The sequence below is a fragment of the Folsomia candida genome, unplaced genomic scaffold, assembly GCF_002217175.1.
Source record: "Folsomia candida strain VU population unplaced genomic scaffold, ASM221717v1 Fcan01_Sc025, whole genome shotgun sequence".
NCBI lineage: Eukaryota > Metazoa > Arthropoda > Collembola > Entomobryomorpha > Isotomidae > Folsomia > Folsomia candida.
Window position 1 is genome coordinate 566335 of NW_019091217.1, and position 21430 is coordinate 587764.

The 21430-nt window shown below is 43.6% G+C and overlaps 3 protein-coding genes across 4 annotated transcripts in view; 2 read left to right on the top strand and 1 right to left on the bottom strand.

Annotated features, from left to right (window-relative positions):
• The window catches only part of LOC110859365 (dopamine D2-like receptor), a 55609-nt gene extending 37952 nt beyond the window's left edge, over window positions 1-17657 (top strand). For both annotated transcript variants that reach the window (XM_022108313.2, XM_035859359.1), the window contains exons 3-9: window positions 8150-8262; window positions 14238-14499; window positions 14900-15261; window positions 15345-15480; window positions 15910-16138; window positions 16225-16357; window positions 16418-17657. In XM_022108313.2, coding sequence (XP_021964005.1) covers window positions 8150-8262; window positions 14238-14499; window positions 14900-15261; window positions 15345-15480; window positions 15910-16138; window positions 16225-16357; window positions 16418-16499 — 1317 coding nt within the window. In that variant the 3' untranslated portion in view covers window positions 16500-17657. The remainder of the gene's footprint in view (window positions 1-8149; window positions 8263-14237; window positions 14500-14899; window positions 15262-15344; window positions 15481-15909; window positions 16139-16224; window positions 16358-16417) is intronic.
• LOC110859200 (cubilin) lies at window positions 9440-10998 on the top strand. Its single transcript, XM_022108080.2, has 5 exons — window positions 9440-9592; window positions 9667-9931; window positions 10003-10231; window positions 10303-10683; window positions 10758-10998. The coding sequence occupies exons 1-5, from the start codon at window positions 9533-9535 to the stop codon at window positions 10888-10890; spliced, it is 1068 nt and encodes a 355-aa protein (XP_021963772.1). The 5' UTR covers window positions 9440-9532; the 3' UTR covers window positions 10891-10998.
• Window positions 17658-17921: 264 nt separating the features above from the next.
• Window positions 17922-21289, bottom strand: LOC110859198 (dihydrolipoyllysine-residue succinyltransferase component of 2-oxoglutarate dehydrogenase complex, mitochondrial). Its single transcript, XM_022108076.2, has 13 exons — window positions 21109-21289; window positions 20932-21023; window positions 20596-20863; window positions 20473-20528; window positions 20275-20386; window positions 20076-20186; window positions 19837-19952; window positions 19593-19744; window positions 19429-19517; window positions 19203-19312; window positions 19055-19133; window positions 18814-18986; window positions 17922-18471 (listed from the first exon to the last, which is right to left on the bottom strand). Exons 2-13 carry the CDS (start codon window positions 20971-20973, stop codon window positions 18337-18339), a joined length of 1443 nt encoding a protein of 480 aa, XP_021963768.1. The 5' UTR covers window positions 20974-21023; window positions 21109-21289; the 3' UTR covers window positions 17922-18336.
• Window positions 21290-21430: the final 141 nt, after the last annotated feature.

A 21430-nucleotide genomic window follows, 5' to 3' on the forward strand; every position in this document is an offset into this window, starting at 1 on the left:
ACGAGGAGAGAGAGAGACGAATCTGGAGACTGGAAACGAGTTAATGGGCCATCAGTGCCTGTTAGAAAAGTAATTATTTTCCAGCCTTGCAATCTTTCTGTGAGGAGTGAAGAACAAGAATGAGCAACAGCGAGAACAACAACTTTAATACTTAAAGAGCTCTCCAAACAACAGAGTGGCATATCCACTCGTTTAATTTTGACATGTCCCCACAATTTTTGAGATTTGTTTCCTCGTCCTCCAAATAAATCTTCCTCCGTCCACTTTCTCCCCTATTTACAACACTCGCAGAAATGAGGAGCAGCTTTATTCGTATTTTGGTCTGGGGAGTTGTCATCTCCTGATTGTCTGTCCTTGCTGACAACTTATTGCAATACAAAGTTGTTTTGTTCTGGTACACCCCTTCTGCTTAAATTAGCAATTTGGACGGGTAATCATAACTTTCTAGCCGAGTGGACATATGGATAAGTAGGATCTCGGGCATCATGCAATCTCATCCACTTGTTCCATTCAACCATCACTCCTCCCACGACTTGTACTTTATTATCCTCATTTCAGTTAAGGATCCCAAACTAAAAGTGAGATTTTCTCCGGCTGGCTGGCCGTCCATCGCATGCAGGAGAGTTGTCGAGAGTGAAAGTATGGGAAGATGTAGAGCCATCCGAGCGAGGAGATGAGGGATGTCACTCACTCTTCCAAACCAACTGACGACTTCATTCACGTGCATGATGGCTCAGTTTCCCTCAAATTATTCCGAATGAATTCCTTCTTCTCCTCCTCCCAATCCAGCCAAGTCGCTCTCCAACTTCCGCCTCGCACATCTGTCCCACTCCACCAAATGCTTTCCCTCCCCCCAAACCAGCCACGGCCTGCCTGCTTCAGCACTCTTCCGCTAAACTCTCTTCACAACAGGAAAGCAAGCCGGATGTTTTGGTCTTTGCAACCTTGAAAGGGAATCCTGCTGATTTAACCTCCATAACTAAGGTCGCCCTGCATTGTGGCACGAAGCGGGTTGTGACGAAGAGATTCGGCAGAGAGATCCACCACGTGTGCTCGAGAGAGATGAGCGAAGTGGGTGTGTTGTGGGGCGGAAGAGGACGTCATCGAGGAAGCAGAAGGAGAGAAAATCCCTCTGCAACACGATTTCCCTCTTCGTAGATTAATTCTGAAACGGAGAAACATTTGGTTGGTTGCATTTCGTTGTTGTGTAAAGTTTTGACATGTTTTGGTTCGACTGCAGAACAAGCCAAGCAACTCGGCTGTGAACAGGCAATGAAGCATCCACCATCCATAGCAGACTGGCTGCTCCGTCATCATCATGTCGTCAGATATAGGTTCCTATATGCGCCTACTGTGAACGACGACGACAAGGACCCAGTAGCAGAACTGCCTGGCTCTGCCTGTCATCAGATTGCAAGGAGCAGGAGGAGAATCTGCATTGCTTGTTCTTGCTTCCTCACGGTCCAAGTGTTGCCATTTTGTACGTTGCGTAATGTAAACTTTGTTAGAGAAGCAATAAATATTTGCAATAAGTAAAGTTACAAAACTTGATCCGAAATATTAACTGGCTGTGGAATAAATTGGGAGCAAAGTTGCACAGGCGGAATAAATTGAAGAGCTTCATGCTTGGAATACTTTGACAAAAAGCAGAGTAAAAGCAGTCACTGTTGTGGAGAAAGTAAATAATATTCCAGATTGAGCTACCCTCTCTCCCACTTCCTCATGCCGTCTTCCTTCTCCAGTCCGTGGAGGAGACTTTCTCCCGGCCTCCTCCTCCTCCTGGTCCCGAAAGATAGGAGGAAGGAATGCTCACGTTTAGAAATATTCCAAAAATCGAGATTCCTGGGTGGAGGAGAGGAAGGGAAATTGGGCGTCCGACTTTGTTGGTGAAACATGCCAAGGAATTGTTTACGCTGAACGTGTTTCCTGTTGCTGCAACAACTCGGCCCATGTCTCGTCCTGATCTGTTGCATTAGTGAAATGAAAGTTGGTCCTGGTTTTGCCAGAGTTTATCTCGCCAAGGAGCGAACCAGCTCAGCCACGGCATTTACAAGCGTAGTACGTTCATGGCATGGGAGACCTTGTTGGCTCGCGTGGTGGACGTGTGGGAAGAAAGAGAGTAAACTTTTTCCACTTCTTCTGACTGCATGCGAGGAGGAGATCCTCGCATGCAGTCAGTCAGGAGAGTGGAGAGGAAGGAAGCCAGGAGAACCAGATGCGTGAATGCCTGACGTGAACATGGAGGATAACAAGTTGATCTGTACAAACACCGCCTGCTGCATAATTCCAGGAGAAAGTGAGTGGATTTATTTGGAAGTGAGGGGAATAAATTCCAACCATCCGCTTTTAAATTCCACTTTCTCATTCACCAAGAAGAACCTGTCTCATTTTGCATAAAAATCATATTACGCAAAATTATTTGTGCATCGTAATAATTTAATTGACGTCACCTTCTCATCTCATGTTTGCCCCAACAGCTTGGTCCTCGACTTGTCTCGTAATTCCTTAATGCAAATTCACTCACTCGCTTCCCAACGACTTTTGGGGGAAGGAACAGGAGGGATCCATTTGATGTATTTTGGTGTAGCGTGGAAAGCCCCGCAAATGCGATTCCTCTATAAATACGTAGATACGTGCAGCTTTGGTCTTGCGGTGTGTGGCAGGAGGGATTTTGTGGTGACATGCACTTCTTAAATGAAATGCCCTAATTACAGATTTGGTTAATCCGATTTGCTCCCCTGCCGAGAGAATCTTTAAGAAGGAATTTTGTGGCTTGGTTTTGGCAGGTAGTTGGCTGCCTGGCTGTGGCAGATACTTGTGCATGCATGTAGAGAGCAGAAGAGGATTCCACTCTGCATGTTGACGATGATTAGACATTCTACGAAGGGGGATATTGTAGGCAGGGTGAGCTATGTGTTTCTGGAGCCAAATACCTGGCTGAGACAGGCGGAGGGCAGAGAGGAGTGAAAATTGAACATCTCATCGATTTTTATCCTTGAGACTTCATTGAATCGTGACTAACTAGCCCGAGAGAGATCACTTCCGCCTCGCTGCCTCCCTCTCCGGCGGCCATCCATTTCATTACGTCCACAGCACACACTACAGCCGCAGCACAAGATTTTATCAAATTACTCAGAAAAGGACTGCATCACTGCGACCACCAACCTTCTTCACTCTCCTATTCCTCCAGGACAGCCACATGGGAAAGCTCCTTAAATAATTATCCTGTCCGCCGTCACCTGTCCTTCGTCAGGACGGGTGAATCAGCTTGTGGGGACAGGCATGACCATGACGTTGATGGTATTCTCTCATCCATCCCCTTAGCCCACCAGCTTAGCCAACCTATAAACGAATTCCTCCTGCCCTCCCACTTTCTCCGTCGTCGCTCACATAACTCTTGCCACTAAATCACTTAATAAAACAATGACTCGTCCCGTGTCCAACTCGGCCTCTGCAGAGCTACCTGCTTGGCCTCGAATGTGCTTGTCCTCCACCCCTTTCTCATTTCAAGAAGCAATCCAGATAAGCTCTCACTCTCTCCAGACCTCTGCACATTATGCTCCTCCACCGTCGCCGAGGAGGGGATGGCATGATGAAGGTGCTTCTGTCTAAACAAATTAAAATTATGCTGACCCAAGCAAAAGGAAGGATCGACCAGTTTAGATTGTTGTTTGTAGAGTTTTACTCCTGCGACTGCCTTCTCTCCAACTTGAGGAGCTCATAAGAAACAAGTTTCAGCCAAGCAAAGTAATTCCACGTAGTTCTTCTTTCTTTCTCCTCTGCTGCAACATCATCAACGAGCCAGCAGTTGTGTCTCGGAGGACGTTCTCTCGATTTCTCTGTCTGTGGGAAACCATTACCATCGTCGGTGAGCAGGACGTGGTGAAATGATATTATTCTTGGTGGGTTGTGCTATACGTGGTGCTGCCCACACCGCCGGATGGAAATTATGGCTGAATTGTGAGCAAATATGACAAGGTTTCCAACTCAAACAGATAAGTATTTGCACCCACCCACCAAACCAACTCAGAGCCAGCAGGAGCAATACATGTGTACATGCTTTCTCCCTGCAAAAACGGGTTCTAAAAACAATGGCAGTGGAGCAGGCTGTGTGGCCACCACCAACGCCACCACTCAAGTTAAAGAGTTTTCGGAGAAAGTAGTTGGTCCGCACGTAAAAGATGAGCACTTTGTCTTTCCGAATTGGCGGTGCGACTGGGTGTGTGGCAGGCAGGACGACGGCATCACTTGAGAGAGTATCGTGCTGATAATGAATAGTGAACAAATACTAAAATAAAATAAATGGGAGGTTGGAATAATGTCCCAATTTTTACGAGCGGATTAAGGACAAGAGTGGATTTGTTTCAAGTTTTTACGCTCCTTTCTCCCCTGCACACGGGGAGCACGTTACACGAATTGAATTAGGAGGAGACCATTATTGCGGTTGTGGGGATCAGGGGGAATACATGAAATGTGATAATTCCTCCAATTTCTCGTATCACCCAACATTACCTGCCCCATGTGGTCCAGGCCACGCGGAGGACATGGGACGGCCCCGAGGATTTAGTGCAAAAAAACAATAACGGAAAATCCCACTCATTTCATGATACGTATTGCTTTCAAAAAGTTTGTACTTTGGTTCCTATTTTTTTGTAGCGACACACATGGCGAGTGACTGGGCGAGTTAGAGTGAGTTTTAAAGTTTAAAAGCTTTCTAGCCCTGCACTCTCCTCCGTCTTCTGTGGTTTGGTGGTGGTGGTTTGGCGACGCAAAGTGAAAGCCTCTCTCCTGCCAAGTCAGACTATCCTGGTTTATGGAGACACAAATCAAAATGACAGTTCCACACATAAACTATCATCCCAGCGGACACACCCACCCACTCAGCCACCCAAAAAAACATCCTCCCACGAGAGCAAACTTGCCTGTCTCCTTTTTTATGTGTGTCTGCGGTACACAATGGCACGGCTAATTGCCCCTGTTTATTCTACGACGGGATCAAGGCATCATGGGAGGTTACAATACCGTCCAAATTACAGACTTTCACTTCCGACACCCACCACCACGACCCGTTTCGAGCTCCTTTCCACAAATTTGCAGTCATTTATGTAGTTATTTTAAGAGGAGGGTATTTATAAGCATGGAGGAAGCATGTACGAATGTGCAGCAGATGTGGAGGATTTGCCCCTCTATCCAACCGTGTAGCGGATAAATCACCCCGATAATCTCGGGACACGACGAAATCCTCCCAAAATAAGCATCCACTCTGACAATTATTCCGCCCAAGGATTAAAAGGGGACAAATTATGTCTGGCCAGAGTGGAGAGTCTGGAGAGGAAGAAGAAGAAAGAGAGAGAGACGCAATAGGACAATTTGAGGTTTGGCTGGTGGGATGAGGAGTAAATAACACGATTCCAATGATGAACTAGGTAGGGTGCATGACGGGCGGAATGCATGCGTCACGCGTTTACACCAACGAGATAATAAACACCACTTTCATTATCCCTTTGAACTTGTAACACAATAGAAATCATGATGATCAGCTCGCTTTGTTTTTCGCCTGCCTCTGATTCCTCCGCCCTTGTTACACGCTGCTCCATCGTTACATGTACACAAACGATTGTCGTCGTCGTTAGCGAATATCCCATTATCTATCCACACCACACCGGAGATTGTGCAGCGGCTGCTTTTCGGTTGGGTTACCAAAAACATAATAAATTATATAATCATCATCATCTTCTTCCTGTTCCCCTATTTCTGAACGGTGGTCGTCCTGGTGCGGCTTCTGTGGTGTATGATTTAGGGGAGGAGGGGGATTAGAAAGAGCAACACAAACTCTGCCTCACTTTGAGTGGTGTGGGCTGGAGTTTACTTTGGTCGACGTAACAAGAAGGTAAAGTAATACAAAAGGCGATTAGACATGGTTTTCACGACTTTGCGCTTGAATATCTCTGGTGCAAATTCGAATTTTGAGTTGATTTTGATAGACAAGCAAGATAATACTCTCAAAAAGATATCTCTAAATTTTTAAGGCGATAGCTTCACAAATGTCCCCTCCAGAGCCCCCAAAGTTGGAAGGTGTCAAAAATCCACTTTCCAAACTTAATTATTCATGTGGCATGATAACCAAAGAGGTCAGAGGTGAAAAATTATTATTATTATGCCTAGATAATGATTGTATCTAATAATGAAAGAATCCGTAATGAATAAAATAATGTGGGCCCTCCAGCATCGCTGATACTTTTCCATGAAAAGTGATCAATCGGACCGTGCACCGAGAAATTGATCTTCTGACCTTGAAAACGGACCGACTGGGTAAAATGAAGATTGAGGGCAAAGCTCTAAGTGTCCTAAGTAATATTAAATAAAACAGTGAAGATTTTGAGTAAACAGTTTTGGAGAAGGGCCCGAGCTAATCAGTTGACGTGGAATCCTAAAAAACTCTTGAACTTATTTAGAAAATTAATAGTCAAATTTTGTTGAAAAACAATTTTATTAAGTTTTTTGTGTCCCCTGCTGCAGAACTATTTTACCTACAAGGTACAAGTGACAAAATAATAAAATTACTGCGTTTTGATTAGTTAAAAAAATTTTAAAGTTCCGCTTCAATTTCGAGGAGAACTTTTGTAAAAATTTTATAGGGTTTGATGGAAACTCATTTCCTGGGGTGTAACCACTTATCAAAATTTTATCAAAAGTACTTACAGTGCAATATACTATATGTACCTTGGAGATAAACAACGTTTGGGATTTTTAGTGTCAAAGTCCTAAAATGTGGGGGCCTTAAAAGTCGAGGAGTTGCGTTCGTGAGAGCATTCCATAGGACAAGTATGAAGTTAAACTACAAAAGGGACTTAAAAGATAAGCATGAGACAAAAGTGGTTTTATATAGTGAAAAGCATGCTGAGTCCATTGATAATAGTCGCAAAGACGATTTCTGCACTAGGGCCTCAGAAAAAATCTTTTGTTCGACGCCATTTTATAAGAACACTGGTTTGGAAAACTAAAAAAGGACACCCCTGCAAATTTGACCTTGCCTCATGCCCCAGAGTGCACAACACCGGAAGCCAAATATGTTTACCTATAGTTCGAGACATGGGCTTTCACATAAAAAAAGTTAGAAATCTCTCCAGCCAAAAACCATCGCATAATTAAATTATGAATTTGTGCAAACCATCTATAATCGCCTTTTGTAAATAGATGAATAATGAAGTGGGTGCATGAGACGGGAGAAAGCAGCAGCCAAGCCAAAGCTCCTTAGACTGCTCCTCTCTCTCTACTCAGCAAAAATGCATTACACAACGATCCATGGTCTCAACATTAAATGTAAAGTGACATATTTCCACATGATCTCTTTCCCTCCTCCTCGCGTTGGGCACCATCCAATTCGGAACTCATCTTCATTTTAAAAATGCAGGGCGAGAGAGAAAGCGGTGAAGAAACAGTGGGAGAAAGCATGCACATTCCTCCATTGAGCCAGCCAGTGGACGAGTCCCGTCTTCGTACGTAGCCATGAATACGTCGTAGATGCCCTCTCTTCATCTTCTCCTCGATGTGGTACTCGCTGTCTTTGAGCCAGTTGAGTGACGTCCGTCCAAATACCTTTTCATGGACGGAATTCACTTGGTGGTCTGGTCCCTTGGCTTCTTGGAATGATGCATTAAGCCAAAACCAGAGAGAGAGAAAATGTTTCCAAAGAGGTTGGTTGGCGGGAGGAGAGGACATTTATTTCCTCGTCGTCGCCGTCGTCTTATTTGGTTGCCATTCCTTGGATCAGCCATAGGACTGGGACTTGTAAAATTGACGGGTTGTGGTGTGACGTGGGGACGGGGAGGAATGCAGAAGCAGACTTTATTATTATTCCCCCACTGCAGACGGAGAAAGGGAGCGAGTGCTGTGTCACTTTCACATTTATTGATAACTTCTGGGTGATAAGTGGAATGTCGGCATAATAATGTCTCCCTGTTTCTCTGCACCAGCCGAGAAGCGAGCGAGAGAGAGAGTTGAAAGGGAATATATTTCGCGTGTCGGCAGGCTCATGGCGAGAGAGAAAGTTGCACAAATTGAGCTGGATGTTGTATAATAATCATGTCTGCTTATGTATGTATTGATCTCATGACTTATTCCAGACTGTTTTTTACTCTGATTGCAGTTCAATGATACAAAGTGGCGACTCCCACCCATCACTTGTGATTTCTACATCGCCATGGACGTGACTTGCAGTACCTCCTCAATCCTCAATCTCGTCGCCATCAGCATTGACAGGTGAGCCAGCACAATTGACTTGCAAGAGAGTGAAACCCACGCCGGCCACCGAAAGTGACACGCAATCTCTTCTTGACAACCGAGTAATAAGTTGATACCGATGAAATTGATAGTTTGCACCTTCTCCAATGAAATCTTTTGACTACATTGGTAATAAATTTCATTATCAAATTCATGAGGAAATTTGTCCAGCTTGTAACGGTCAGAGTGTATGGATCGAGAATCCGTTGGGTTAGCAATAATTAGTGGGTGAGCTGCGTGGAGTGATAAATGAGAGGGACGTGGTGGATGAAAAAGAGCTTATCGAGACCATTAAGGGCCGAGAGCGGGAGGAGGGGAACCATCTTGCTCCTGGTGTCAAGCCGTCACTCCCGTGCCAGATGTCGACCCCGCCATGCACTTTCTCCTCCAGAGAGGAAAAACAGGAGATTGCATGAAAAATAAATGTTATCGTTCCAAAATGTGTTGCACCCACTTGGAGAAAACTGCTTCTTCTTTTCCCATTGTGCCCCCGGTTCTGATTTGTTAACCTCCCAAAGGCTTTATCATTATTGGGTTACACTGGGTAGACGCAGGCGATGAGAGGGATTGCATAAGGCCATAACCAGCAGGTGTCCCCTCGTAGTGCAATGGGGACTCTGCTGCTGGGGAGAAGTGGCCAGGAAAATGATAAATTATGGAAATGTGTCCCACTCAATTGACTCTCTCGTTCTTTTCCCCTCGCTCCGCCAAACTTGTCCTAATGAGACAATCAATTGTCCCAAGCTGACAGTTTTGACAGCTCTTGATGGATCACAGATACACCTGTGGATATTAAATTATGGAAATTTGCCAACATTTTCGCTCCACTTATTCTTCTTGACTGTGGTTAAAGAGAAAAAGTTCTAGGCTGGGCGATAATTGATTGCGTAGCTGATCTAGAGTTTTGTGGATTACATATTACGCAGTCCTTCCCGTGAGTTTTACGATCCAGTGACATGTTCCGATAACAATGTGCATGTGGATGATATCGGAATAATAACAATAATGCGAGGTTGTGTAAGGCCAGATATCGGAATTATGCAGAGTTGCTCTGATTAGTGATGATAAGGGCACGTCACTCACTCGCAGCATAAACACATTGCGACTGAACAATGGTGTGTGACGATGGTGGTGATGATAAGGAAGCGGGGATGGACCAGATCAGAGGACGATTAGTATGGCACAGCCAGTACACTGGAAGCATAGCACCAAGTTTGTCCTTTGACGGTCACCACCATTCATTTCGAAGATGACTACCATTCACGTATTTGCTGTCTTCTTCATCTTTGCAAGTTTCTCCACTCCTCTGGTAAGCAAAAGCTAGGAAGTAAGGCAAAGGGGCATGTCCTCGATGGTTGATTTACGTATTTTCCACTGAAAAAGATCAGCGGTCAGGTGGAGTGTCCTCCCGACGGAATCGTCTATCTTCCTGACCCCGACTGCACCAAGTACTGGATCTGCGCGGATGGGGACTCTGTCTCGCTCACCTGTCCGAACGGATTCTACTTCAACCCTCTCATCGGCGAATGTGACTTTGCCGACAATGTCCCAGAGTGTCAAGGAGGGACCCGTCCACCCCTGACCACCCCACCTCCTGACACCACCACCACGAGACGCACCACCACCACCGGACCCCCGGATGCCACTCGTAATTGAACAGCATAATAGTTTCATGCATGAGAACGAGTCTATTAAAGGGGGATTGTGTGGCCTTGGCAGTGAGAGCGTGTGGCGAGAGGATGGTGGGCAATGCCGGATGGATCGAGTACAGCCTGAACGAGATGTACCCACCACGGCTCAGGTGCGCCTTCGTCCTCCGCACCTTCAACCACTCGGGCTTCATCTTCACCCTGGAGGAGAACGGCCTTATCGAGGATCCCACCCACACGGGAGGCTCCATCCAAATCTTTGGCTTTAGCAACGAGGGACTTGCTGACAGTGCAAACCTGTAATTATTTAGTACCCCCACAGACGCACTTTTCGACTACTACTCTTACATCTCGTGCTTCATCCACACAGGGGGCCACCCAACCCTCTTCCGCAAGCATACGTGGCTGGGGCACTGGCTGTGGTCATCCTACGCACCCAGTTCATGGGGGGTCAGGGTTTCCGACTCAAGTTCGAAGCGACGGGGGCATGGCGGTACGACTTTGTGAACTGGGACGACGTGATCGATGGGGTCACACCAGGCTCACTGAGCTACCCCTTCGATGAGCCAGAGTATCATTACAACACGCTCTCCGCCTTCGTCTTCTCCAGCAACCACGAACAGGTCGCCATTGGGACAAACCTGCTCCTCAACCTGCACGACGTGGACATCGAGATGTGCTTGGATGGGTGCACGTGCGATTATTTGGCTGTCTTCTCCTTCACTGGGAGTGGTCTCCAAAGTTTTGATAAGTCTGTCGCCCCTTAATTTACTCTCCTCTTGCATTTGCGACACTAGCGACTCAGCAGAATCCTTGTTTTTTTAGGGTGTGTGGGAACGACACGACTCCGCTGCGATACACGACGGACAGCCTTTTCATCGTGATCTTCAAAAGTGATCACACCCGAAATGGGAAGGGCTTCAAACTGGAGTTCGACTTGGTCCCACTCCTGAACTAAGAGATCGGACTAGCTGTCACAACTCACCGCATAAATTTATCTGATTCGATAACAATTGTCAAATATTAAAGGAAACGATATCATTTGATACGAGATTAATGGCAAAAATATGTTAAAACTGTCTCAAATTGAGCATGTCTCCCTTGCCCCCGTTGGCATTGCGAGACTCGTCCAATTTCATCCACATAGCACTGCGTACCTATTTATTACTTTCTTGCACCAGCACTGGCAGAGCTGAGTGGGGAGACAAAGACGGAGACATAATGCTTCTCTCTCGCCCAAAGTCGTCACTCTTCTTGGCAGAGAGCTTGTGCCTGACAGACTCCCAGATTTTGATGCCCATTGGATTGACATGTATTTACTCCAGAAATATTCTGTCCTGGGGTAAGTCTTCGAATTTTTTTTGAAGCTCAGTTTGATATCGCATATAGGAAAGCAACTGTGTTAGATAATAAAATTCTAGAATTATGAAAATACGATCGACATTGGATTTTTGGTGAAGGTTTTAATGAGCTAAAACGGTATTTTTCGTATTTTTCTCCACTTTGAGTGGGTGTGGCGGGCGAAAATGGAACCATGGAACAAACCCCTCCTTCACTTTTCGTAGTTTGTCAGTAGTACTGAAATATATCCAAAAGGTATAAAAATCCGTGAGTCTGTCAGTCCTCCGTTGGAGAAAGTAAACAAGTTTTGGCTCTGGGACAAAAACAAGGCTTCTCTGCTGCAATAAATAACAATGCGCTTCGTTCTCATTCAGAAAATGAAATGTGTCCCATTCAACAACCAAATTGGGAAAAGAACGAAAATGGCATCCCAAATATTGCAGAGCTAGGTTTCTCTCATTGACGGCATGCACACAATATCTCCTTTCTCCGCCACCGCATAACATGTTCCCACGTCTTTTACGAAGATGTGTCTGCAGGATTACGATCCTCCACAAAACTTCTTATTTTCTTTGTTGAGGGAGCGAATGGGGGAAAGATGCCATGTTTTAGCCCTGTGCAGAACCAGAGTCGACCCATCTATATTATAAGCTGGAAATGTTTGTCTGCAACGGAAGTGAAAGTAAATGTTCCGCAACGGAAGTGAAAGTGGAGAAAGTCAAGTTTCGAATGGCGCGAAAATTCAAAATAAATTCAAAATTTAAAAATTAACAGTCAGATTTTGGGGGTTGTCTGATGGTGGTTATCTGGGAATGGTTGTCTGATGGTTATCTGGGAGTGGTTGTCTGATGGTTATCTGGGAGTGGTTGTCTGATGGTTATCTGGGAGTGGTTGTCTGATGGTTATCTGGGAGTGGTTGTCTGATGGTTATCTGGGAGTGGTTGTCTGATGGTTATCTGGAGTGGTTGTCTGACGGTGGTTATCTGGGAGTGGTTGTCTGATGGTTATCTGGGAGTGGTTGCCTGATGGTGGTTATGTTGGTGGTTATGTAAAAATCAAGGGTGCTTATCTTATAGTTGACATATTTGTTGTCGTGACCACATTACTTTAAAGTAAAGTAAAAATGAAGTGGAAGTCAGTCGCGGGTATGCTGGGTTGGCCACTTTAGTTTAAAGTAAAGTAAAGTAAAAGTGAAGTCGAAGTCAGTCGCGGGTATGCAGGATTGGCCACTTTAGTTTAAAGTAAAGTAAAGTAAAAGTGAAGTCGAAGTCAGTCGCGGGTATGCAGGATTGGCCACTTTAGTTTAAAGTAAAGTAAAGTAAAAGTGAAGTCGAAGTCAGTCGCGGGTATGCTGGGTTGGCCACTTTAGTTTAAAGTAAAGTAAAGTAAAAGTGAAGTCGAAGTCAGTCGCGGGTATGCTGGGTTGGCCACTTTACTTTAAACTAAAGTAAAGTAAAGTAAAAGTGAAGTCGAAGTCATTCACGGGTATGCTGGGTTGGCCACTTTAGTTTAAAGTAAAGTAAAGTTAAAGTGAAGTCGAAGTCAGTCGCGGGTATGCTGGGTTGGCCACTTTACTTTAAACTAAAGTAAAGTAAAGTAAAAGTGAAGTCGAAGTCATTCACGGGTATGCTGGGTTGGCCACTTTAGTTTAAAGTAAAGTAAAGTAAAAGTGAAGTCGAAGTCAGTCGCGGGTATGCTGGGTTGGCCACTTTAGTTTAAAGTAAAGTAAAGTAAAAGTGAAGTCGAAGTCAGTCGCGGGTATGCTGGGTTGGCCACTATACTTTAAACTAAAGTAAAGTAAAGTAAAAGTGAAGTCGAAGTCATTCACGGGTATGCTGGGTTGGCCACTTTAGTTTAAAGTAAAGTAAAGTTAAAGTGAAGTCGAAGTCAGTCGCGGGTATGCTGGGTTGGCCACTTTACTTTAAACTAAAGTAAAGTAAAGTAAAAGTGAAGTCGAAGTCATTCACGGGTATGCTGGGTTGGCCACTTTAGTTTAAAGTAAAGTAAAGTTAAAGTGAAGTGGAAGGTGGTAACGGGTTGGTCACTTTAAAGTAAAGTAAAGAGTGAAGTGTAACAGTTATGTATACCCGTGGCTGACTTCTAATTCACTTCCAGGGCACTTCGCAGTGAAGTAGCCAAGACAAACTGCTCAGATAACTACCATGACACATTTAATTTTGTTTAATTCATTGATTTCCAGAGACATTTCATTTAGCTTATTTTGAATTTACGCGTCATTCGAAAGTATCTTTACTATCACTTTCGCTGAGGAACATTTACTTTTACTTTGTTGCCGGTAGACATTTGCAGCTAATAATTCTCGCTGGCCCGGCGGGAGACGGGCTTATTCGCTAGTTATTATTAAACGTAAATATCACTCACTCACTTTCTCTGAGCACTTACTCTCCCATTCCGCTGCACGCTTTCACATTGCTTTCTCCACTACAATTTGGCTTTCTATTTTGGTTTTTTATCCTCAGATAAGTGTGCTAATGATTATGTTATTTTTATAAATTGTTTATTTTATTATAATGTCACTTGTGGAAGAGCACATTTTGGACCTCTTTACTTGGAACTGTATTTTGTTTTATGATTATGATCACCTGCTGATTTATCTTTACTTGTTTTTTATATTAGAATAGTTAAATATATGGTATATTGACCAGTGTGTCACCAATGGTAGACCATTGTTGTTGTACTTGTACGATGTATGCAATGAATTGGGAAAGACACAGTAATAAAGATATACATACATACATACATACATACTAATCCAAACGCTCCTGGTTTTCTGTATGGAGCATGACATCACAAAATGAGACGTGCTGTCACTTTACGGTGGGTGCGAATAAATGCGCAAAATCATATATGCAAAAGTACCTATGAAGCAAACTATTTGCTTCTGTCAGGATATATTATGTGACGGGCTGACAGAAATTCATCTCATTTTGTTGTAAATTTCAGATTTATCGCAGTGACGCAGCCCATAAAGTACGCCAAGCACAAGAGCAACACGCGTGTGTGGTTGACGATTGTCTTTGTGTGGGTGTTTTCTGGCCTGGTGGCGTCTCCCATCGTGCTGGGGCTGAACACGCCCCTGGGTCAAGGAGTGCACGACCCCACGTCCTGCATCTTCCACAACTACTACTTCATCTTCTTCTCCTCCCTCTGCTCCTTCTACATCCCCTGCACCATCCTCGTCTACCTCTACTACCGCATCTTCAAGGTCAGCACCACCCTCAATATCATCCTCATGTCTTTTGTCTCTTCCTCTATAAGACCACTGACAATGAAGGGCTCCCAGCGCTCTCCGATTTTGACCAATTATTTTAACCGTCCTCTTTGGATGCCAAACATGAGCATTGCCAGATAGCGTCGTTTTGCAAATTTCATATTAGTTAAACTTGTGATTACTTGACAATACTTTGGTCAAAATCGGAAAGCAGCATACGCTGGGAGACTTCCATTGTGAGGCTGAAATATTTACGCAACGTTTCCATTAAAATTAAAACATCACGTGGTTATAGCATTCTCGTTCAAGAAAGGAAGCCCTCCCCCTTGCTCGACTAATGTTATATATTTAGCTATACGAGGCATTTCTGAGGACCCACTAATTGTGAATGCAGGTGATCCGAGAGCGTGCGAAGAAGGCGGTGAGCGGTGGTCACGCATCCTCGAAACCAGCGAGCGGCGTGGGTGGGACGGTGATTGAGAACCTGGCTCAAACCAAGAGATTAGCCGAGACGACGTTGGGGGGTCCGTCCAGTCTGCCCATCCCGCCCTCGCAGCCGGAAGACGAGCGGGGGACGAACACGGGGAGCGGGAGTCAAGAGGAGGAGGACGAGGACCTTGAGCGTGACATGGACGAAGGGGAGGAGGAGGAAGAAGAGGCCGACGAGGAACCAACCCCGGAGAACGAGTGTCAAATCATAGCCAACAACAGGCTGGCCACCGCCTTCGTCCTCGAATCCGTGCGGAGTGAGGAACGGTATGACCTCATACGTAGTTATCATATCATACGTAGTTACGCCATTTATTTACTTATCATGGTTGCTTGATTTGTGGGAGCAGAGGGGCTTTAGAGCGGCGAATAGAACTGAACGGGAACCATGATTCTGGATATGCAGCCTCCAACTTGGAGGAAGGTCATCCCGTGGCGCAAGAACCCTCACCCGCCAGCCCCAAACATTCTCTACCACTCCCACTCGTAAGTGTCCTCCTTCAGCTAATTTGCCCTGCACCCCGCTCTTAACCCTCCGGCACCCATCAAGCATATTACGCAATTACTTTCTCCCAACAAGGAGGAGGAGGAGGACATGGACTTGGATCTCCCTGTGAATGAAGGCCATGTGTGGAGGACGGAGGGAGAGGAAATTGATTTCCTTTCATTTGCTTTCTTTTTCTCAAGTGGAAGAGTCCTCCGGTCACAAAGTTATTGCCTTCGCCTTGTTCCTCTCTCCCTTTCTCCTCAACAACTCTCATCATCCATCCATTCACAACTTTCCCAACTTTCTCCACTTTCTCCACTCCAGTCCAAAATAGAAGAAATGATTATTGCTCTCTCCATAAAGAGAAAAAGTTTCCCTCGAGAGCAGGCATGCCACATTACTTATTATTTTGTTTATTTCTTGTTTAGGAACCTTCCAAGCGGAACGGGCTGAAGGAGGTGACCACCGTCGACCCCAAAGCTTCAAATTCAGGGAGTCCCTGCATCGGCGGGGACGGGGCGTCCACTTCCTCCAGCAAAAAAGCCCCCGGAAGTCGATTCACCATATGCAAAGCGCATAAAGCGAGCAGGCGCAAGAAGGAGAAGTCCTCCGCGAAAAGGGAGCGCAAGGCGACAAAGACTTTGGCCATTGTGTTAGGTTTGTAATTGACACTGATTACGCACACAGTCATGAATTATCAATGTCAACAAAGTCATTATTGTTGATGATTTTGTGTGGCGCAGGCCTATTTCTGCTCTGTTGGCTTCCCTTCTTCACATGCAATATAATGGATGCGATCTGCCAAATGATGAACGAGCATTGTGGCATTGGGCTCACCACCTTCCTCCTCACGACCTGGCTGGGTTATGCCAACAGGTAAAAAAACACTCAAAAGGTTCAAGTAATTGCAAAGATAACGCATCTTTCTCCCCGCAGCTGCCTCAACCCAATCATCTACACAATTTTCAATCCAGAATTTAGAAAGGCGTTTAAAAAGTTGATGGGACTTGGGGCCTAAAAAGAGGAAGATGAGCAAATGAAACATTATGACTTTATTTTGCGATGAACAATTACGATTCGTCGCCTAATCGAAGAAGAGGATAACGAAGGACAAGAACTCATCAATCATGCTTACTAATTGTATCTCCACCAATCTGACCTACAGAAAATCTCCCTTTGTGCATCTACTAACTAATAATATTACTCCTTAAAATATCATTGATCTGTCATCACCAAATCTTGTGAGAATATCTTCATTAGCATTACAAATATAAAATAAGTACTAAAATACTCTTAGAAAATAATGTTAATAATGCGAACTTGTACGGTGGTGGTTAATCGGGTGGTTATTAATTTACGGATGCTGTTGGTCGCTTTCACTGGAAAAAATGAGGTGCTAAAATATCTTCTTTAAATAAATACCTGTGCATATTCTACTAATAATGCTTGCATATTTATGTCGACTAAAGAATGCATGGAGCAGATTTCCATAAAATGAGCATAAATATTTACAACCTTACATACAAAAGTTAATATGTACACGCATGGTGCTAATTACTCCCAACCAAACCGTAGGATTATTTAAGAGAACTTGTTACTGACCGAATATGTATTAATATAATTATCAATCCTTACATTTACCAAATGGTGATAGACTTTAAACTACATACGTGTGTGCTCTCTAAATAAGTAAGAAGTAAGCAAATTAATAAATCCATGGCCAAAATAGAGAATATTCTGGTTGTAAAATAATAATAAATTTTACGGTGTAATAGTAATTACAATAATTACGTAATTAACTCGAACTTATATAAAAACTTTAGAGGGCGTAAAGTCTCGTGCATATATGTATAAAGAAAGTACTCAAAAAAGATACCATGAAATCGAGCTCCTTCTTTGGTATCATTTTCGAGTAAAACACTTGTATGCACAATCCGCTCTCCTCTAAATACAACCCGTCTCTTTACGTATGTAATTATTTCAACACATAATAAAAGTACATAAGTGACGAAGTAGTGGATTCTCTCTTTGTGTGCATAAATGGATGGGATATATACAAATTATATAAATGTTGTTATGTTACACGACATTTGTGATGATGACCTAATTAATTAAAATTATGTGTGAGATGATGTGAAATGAAAGAAACTGAATAAAGTCAGAATATATGTATGTACATGCGATGGCAGGTCTTGGCTGCTGGCTGTGGAGATCATAATGACGGGCTGAATTATTACTCAATTTATAATCCATAAAAAATATTGATTCCATTGGTTCTGTCACAAAAAGTAGTCGATCTTGGCCTTATCTGCTGCTCGGACAATCTCAGGAGCGGATAGGCTTGATGAATCGATGTCAAAAAGATATGTATCAAGGACACAAGAGGTTCTCTCCTCGAGTGGGAGACAGTGAAAGAAAGGAGTTGACCATACGATTTAGATATACTGAACCAAATCCACTTTATTTTTAATATATGACCACTACTACGATAAGAACAGAGAGATACTGTGTGTGCGGTCCGTGACGAAGATGACAAGCCATTGCATTTTCAAATCTTACATTTAGTACTCTTCTTACATTATCATTATTATCATCATGAATGCATAAATGTTATTATTGTTTTTCACTTGCCAAAGTTGAACATGTTTCTTCGTCATTCATTTCATGCCTACATGACTAGCCTTCTCCACAAGGAGGAGGAGGAGGAGAAAAAAATGTCTTTACACTTTTACAATAGTTTTACAAGGAAATTAAGTACAGTAGAGTTTCAGTGTTTTCGAATAATTATTAGAATGATGGATTCTGCTACAAATTCAAAGTTTTGCTCTCAATTCCTACCCTAGAATTAATTTAAATTAAAGTTCCATCAGTATGCTTCGTGGATCCTCGACAGAAGATTTGATCTTTTTAAGGAAAGTCACAGCTTCACGGCCATCGATGAGGCGATGATCGTAAGTCAATGCGACGTACATCATGGGACGAATCACCACCTAGACAAGAAACCACACACATACACATTATGACATTATGTAACACCATATCATATTATATGACTACGACACGAGAAAAGGCAGACTAGATTTAGATGATAATAAACACTTATAAATGAGCCATTTCAACAGCCTGCTGCACGCTGCCGGGTGCTGAATAAACACTATATCGTCGAGCTCGATCGATAAAAATATTTTAAGAAGCAATAAGTGTGTAGTCAACTGAATGGACAGAATGATATCGGAGCAAGCATATAATGGAAAGACGAGCGAGGGCACTTTTTCTTCTTATAAACAATGAGGGGTAGGAGTAAAAAATAAGATAAAAAAGGAAGCACTTACTTGTCCATTTCGTGCCACGGGTCTCTCAACAATGGCATGCATTCCAAGAATAGCAGATTGAGGAGGATTGATGATTGGCGTTCCGTACAAGGAGCCAAAGACTCCTCCATTAGAGATGGTGAAAGTGCCCCCATCCATGTCCTCCACCGCGAGATTCCCGTCTCGAGCCTTCACTGTATAGAAAGAACGACAACTAATCAGTTTTTGATTTGCGTATGCCTCCATGCAATTAAATACTAACCTGCCAGAGCAGCCATTCCCTTCTCAATATCCGCGTAACTCATCGAGTGCACGTTACGTAACACAGGGACAACCAAGCCCTGATGGTAAAAAAGGTATTATTGTGATTTAAATTTAAACCACAATTGTAATATATCGGTCATAAATACCTTTGGAGTCGCAACGGCCACAGAAATATCAACGTAGTCTCTATAAATTATTTCTTGTCCCTCAATTACGGCATTACACACGGGTTGGTCCATCAACGCGTAGGCGGAAGCTCAAATAGAAAAATGATTTCAATAAAAAGTTTGTCATTATTATTTTCTGTTGTTACAACAAATGCGGATGAAACCGATTGTATATTATTTAGTTCTTGGGTTAAACATTAAATACCTCGCACAAAAGGAGACATGAACCCAATCTTGACTCCATGGCGTTTAGCAAAGGCTTCACCCAAGGATTTTCTCATGTCGATAATGTTGCTGAAAGATGAAAAGTAGGTCAGATAGTAATAGCGGAACTTACTCTGCCGTGAAGATAATTGTTTTAGTTACTACCTCATATCGATTTCGTTGAAGGTGGTAAGCATGGCATTCGTATTTTGGGCTTCCTTCAGTCGCTGAGCAATTCTCAAACGCATTCTGTTCATTTTTACTCGTTGTTCCGTTCGAGTACCGCTGATTTCCTTGGTGGGATCGGCAGGAGGAACCTAGTTACAAATCATCAGACTGTCAGACAAACTAATCGACTACTGTCTAAAAGCAAGTAATTATATTTTAATAAACACAATCTCATGCGCACCTTGACTCTTGGTTCAACCATGCTCATTTGTGGAATTGCGGCTATCGGCGTACTTTCCCTTGGCTTGGATGGACGTGGAGGAGGTGGTGGGGGAGTTGAGGGGGGTGGAGCAGCGGCTGAATATCAAATGCAGATTTATTTATTACATGTAATGTTTCTCCTTAGGAGAAACCACGGACAACAAAAAAGTTTATGCACCCTGATGTAACCCATAATTAAGATGTAAATAGCGACAATACCTTTCGGCGGGGCGGCTGCTGCTGCAGGTGGTGGTGATGGGGCAGCTTCCACTTTAGGTGGTGGTGGTGGAGGAGGGGGTGCGGCTGCAGATTTGGCAGGTGCTGCACCACCTACAGTTACATATTTTCATTATATTGTAGCAAGATAATAATAATCCAAAACTATTCATTGTATGAAAATAAATATGGCTAAACTTACCCTCAGTAACTTTCATCCGGAACAATTGCATTCCTGGCTTGACCGTTGTTCCATCTTCCACAAATCTCTCTTCAATTATTCCATTGGCAGGAGCAGGAATCGGAATTGAGGTCTGGAAGAAATTAAAATCATTATTTATGCTAATAAAAATAAACATAAACATACTATCTGCTACAAATCCACTAGAATTGAGTGTACCTTATCCGTCTCTACCTCAGCCACGGTCTCGTCGACAGAGACGGAATCACCGACAGCTATGTAAACAGTAATTAAACTATTAGATTGATCATCATGTGATTAACACAGTCAATTTTGACGCACCTTTTTCCCACCTAACATCGCCCTCGGAAATAGAGTCGGCGAAAGGTGGAACGACGACAATTTTGCTCTCATCTTGAACGGGAACACTGAGGTGAAAGGATCTTGCACATCCGGATCCGCCCAAACTCCAGGAACACGACCTCTCCGAGTGACTGTTCAGGGGAACTGATAGAGGCAACTGGGAGACAACACGGCCAAACCCACCCCCACGTAGAATGCTTAGTTGAGAGTACTGACGCCCATTGGCCGTGCTCAACAACTCGGCCCACTGAAATGCAACATAAATCAAGTAAGTCATTCTACTAGCCTAATCAATAATGATTTCTGCTACCAGACCTTGACACATTTGCGACTAGCTCGACTTGAGAATTTCAACATCCTGGCTGAATTTTATAATCAATGTCAACAAAGTAATTTACAAACAGCAGCTGAAACACAAAACATGAGTTAATATCAATATACAAAATGAAATGCATGAAATAAATGAAGAACCATTTAATGTGGTCTAATTACCTTAATTCGTCAACAATGTGCAAATTTACGTCAGTCATGCAATTCTTTTAAAGACGGATCTACCCAGATAGAATTTGTGACTGTGGGTGGAACCGCTCCCACTTCCACGCCAACTTTCCACACGGAAACTATTAAAAGCCAATCAATTAGTTAATTAGAATTAATTCGGTTCGGAGCAGAACTGAGTGAGCGAGTGTGACTCCGGTGTCTGGGAAAAGCCGAATTTTGCGAGAGAGCAGTGCAAAAATAATATCGGACGGGATCATTCATGGATTATATTTGCAACTAGTTGCTAATTATGGGGGTACAGGAACAGGCAAAG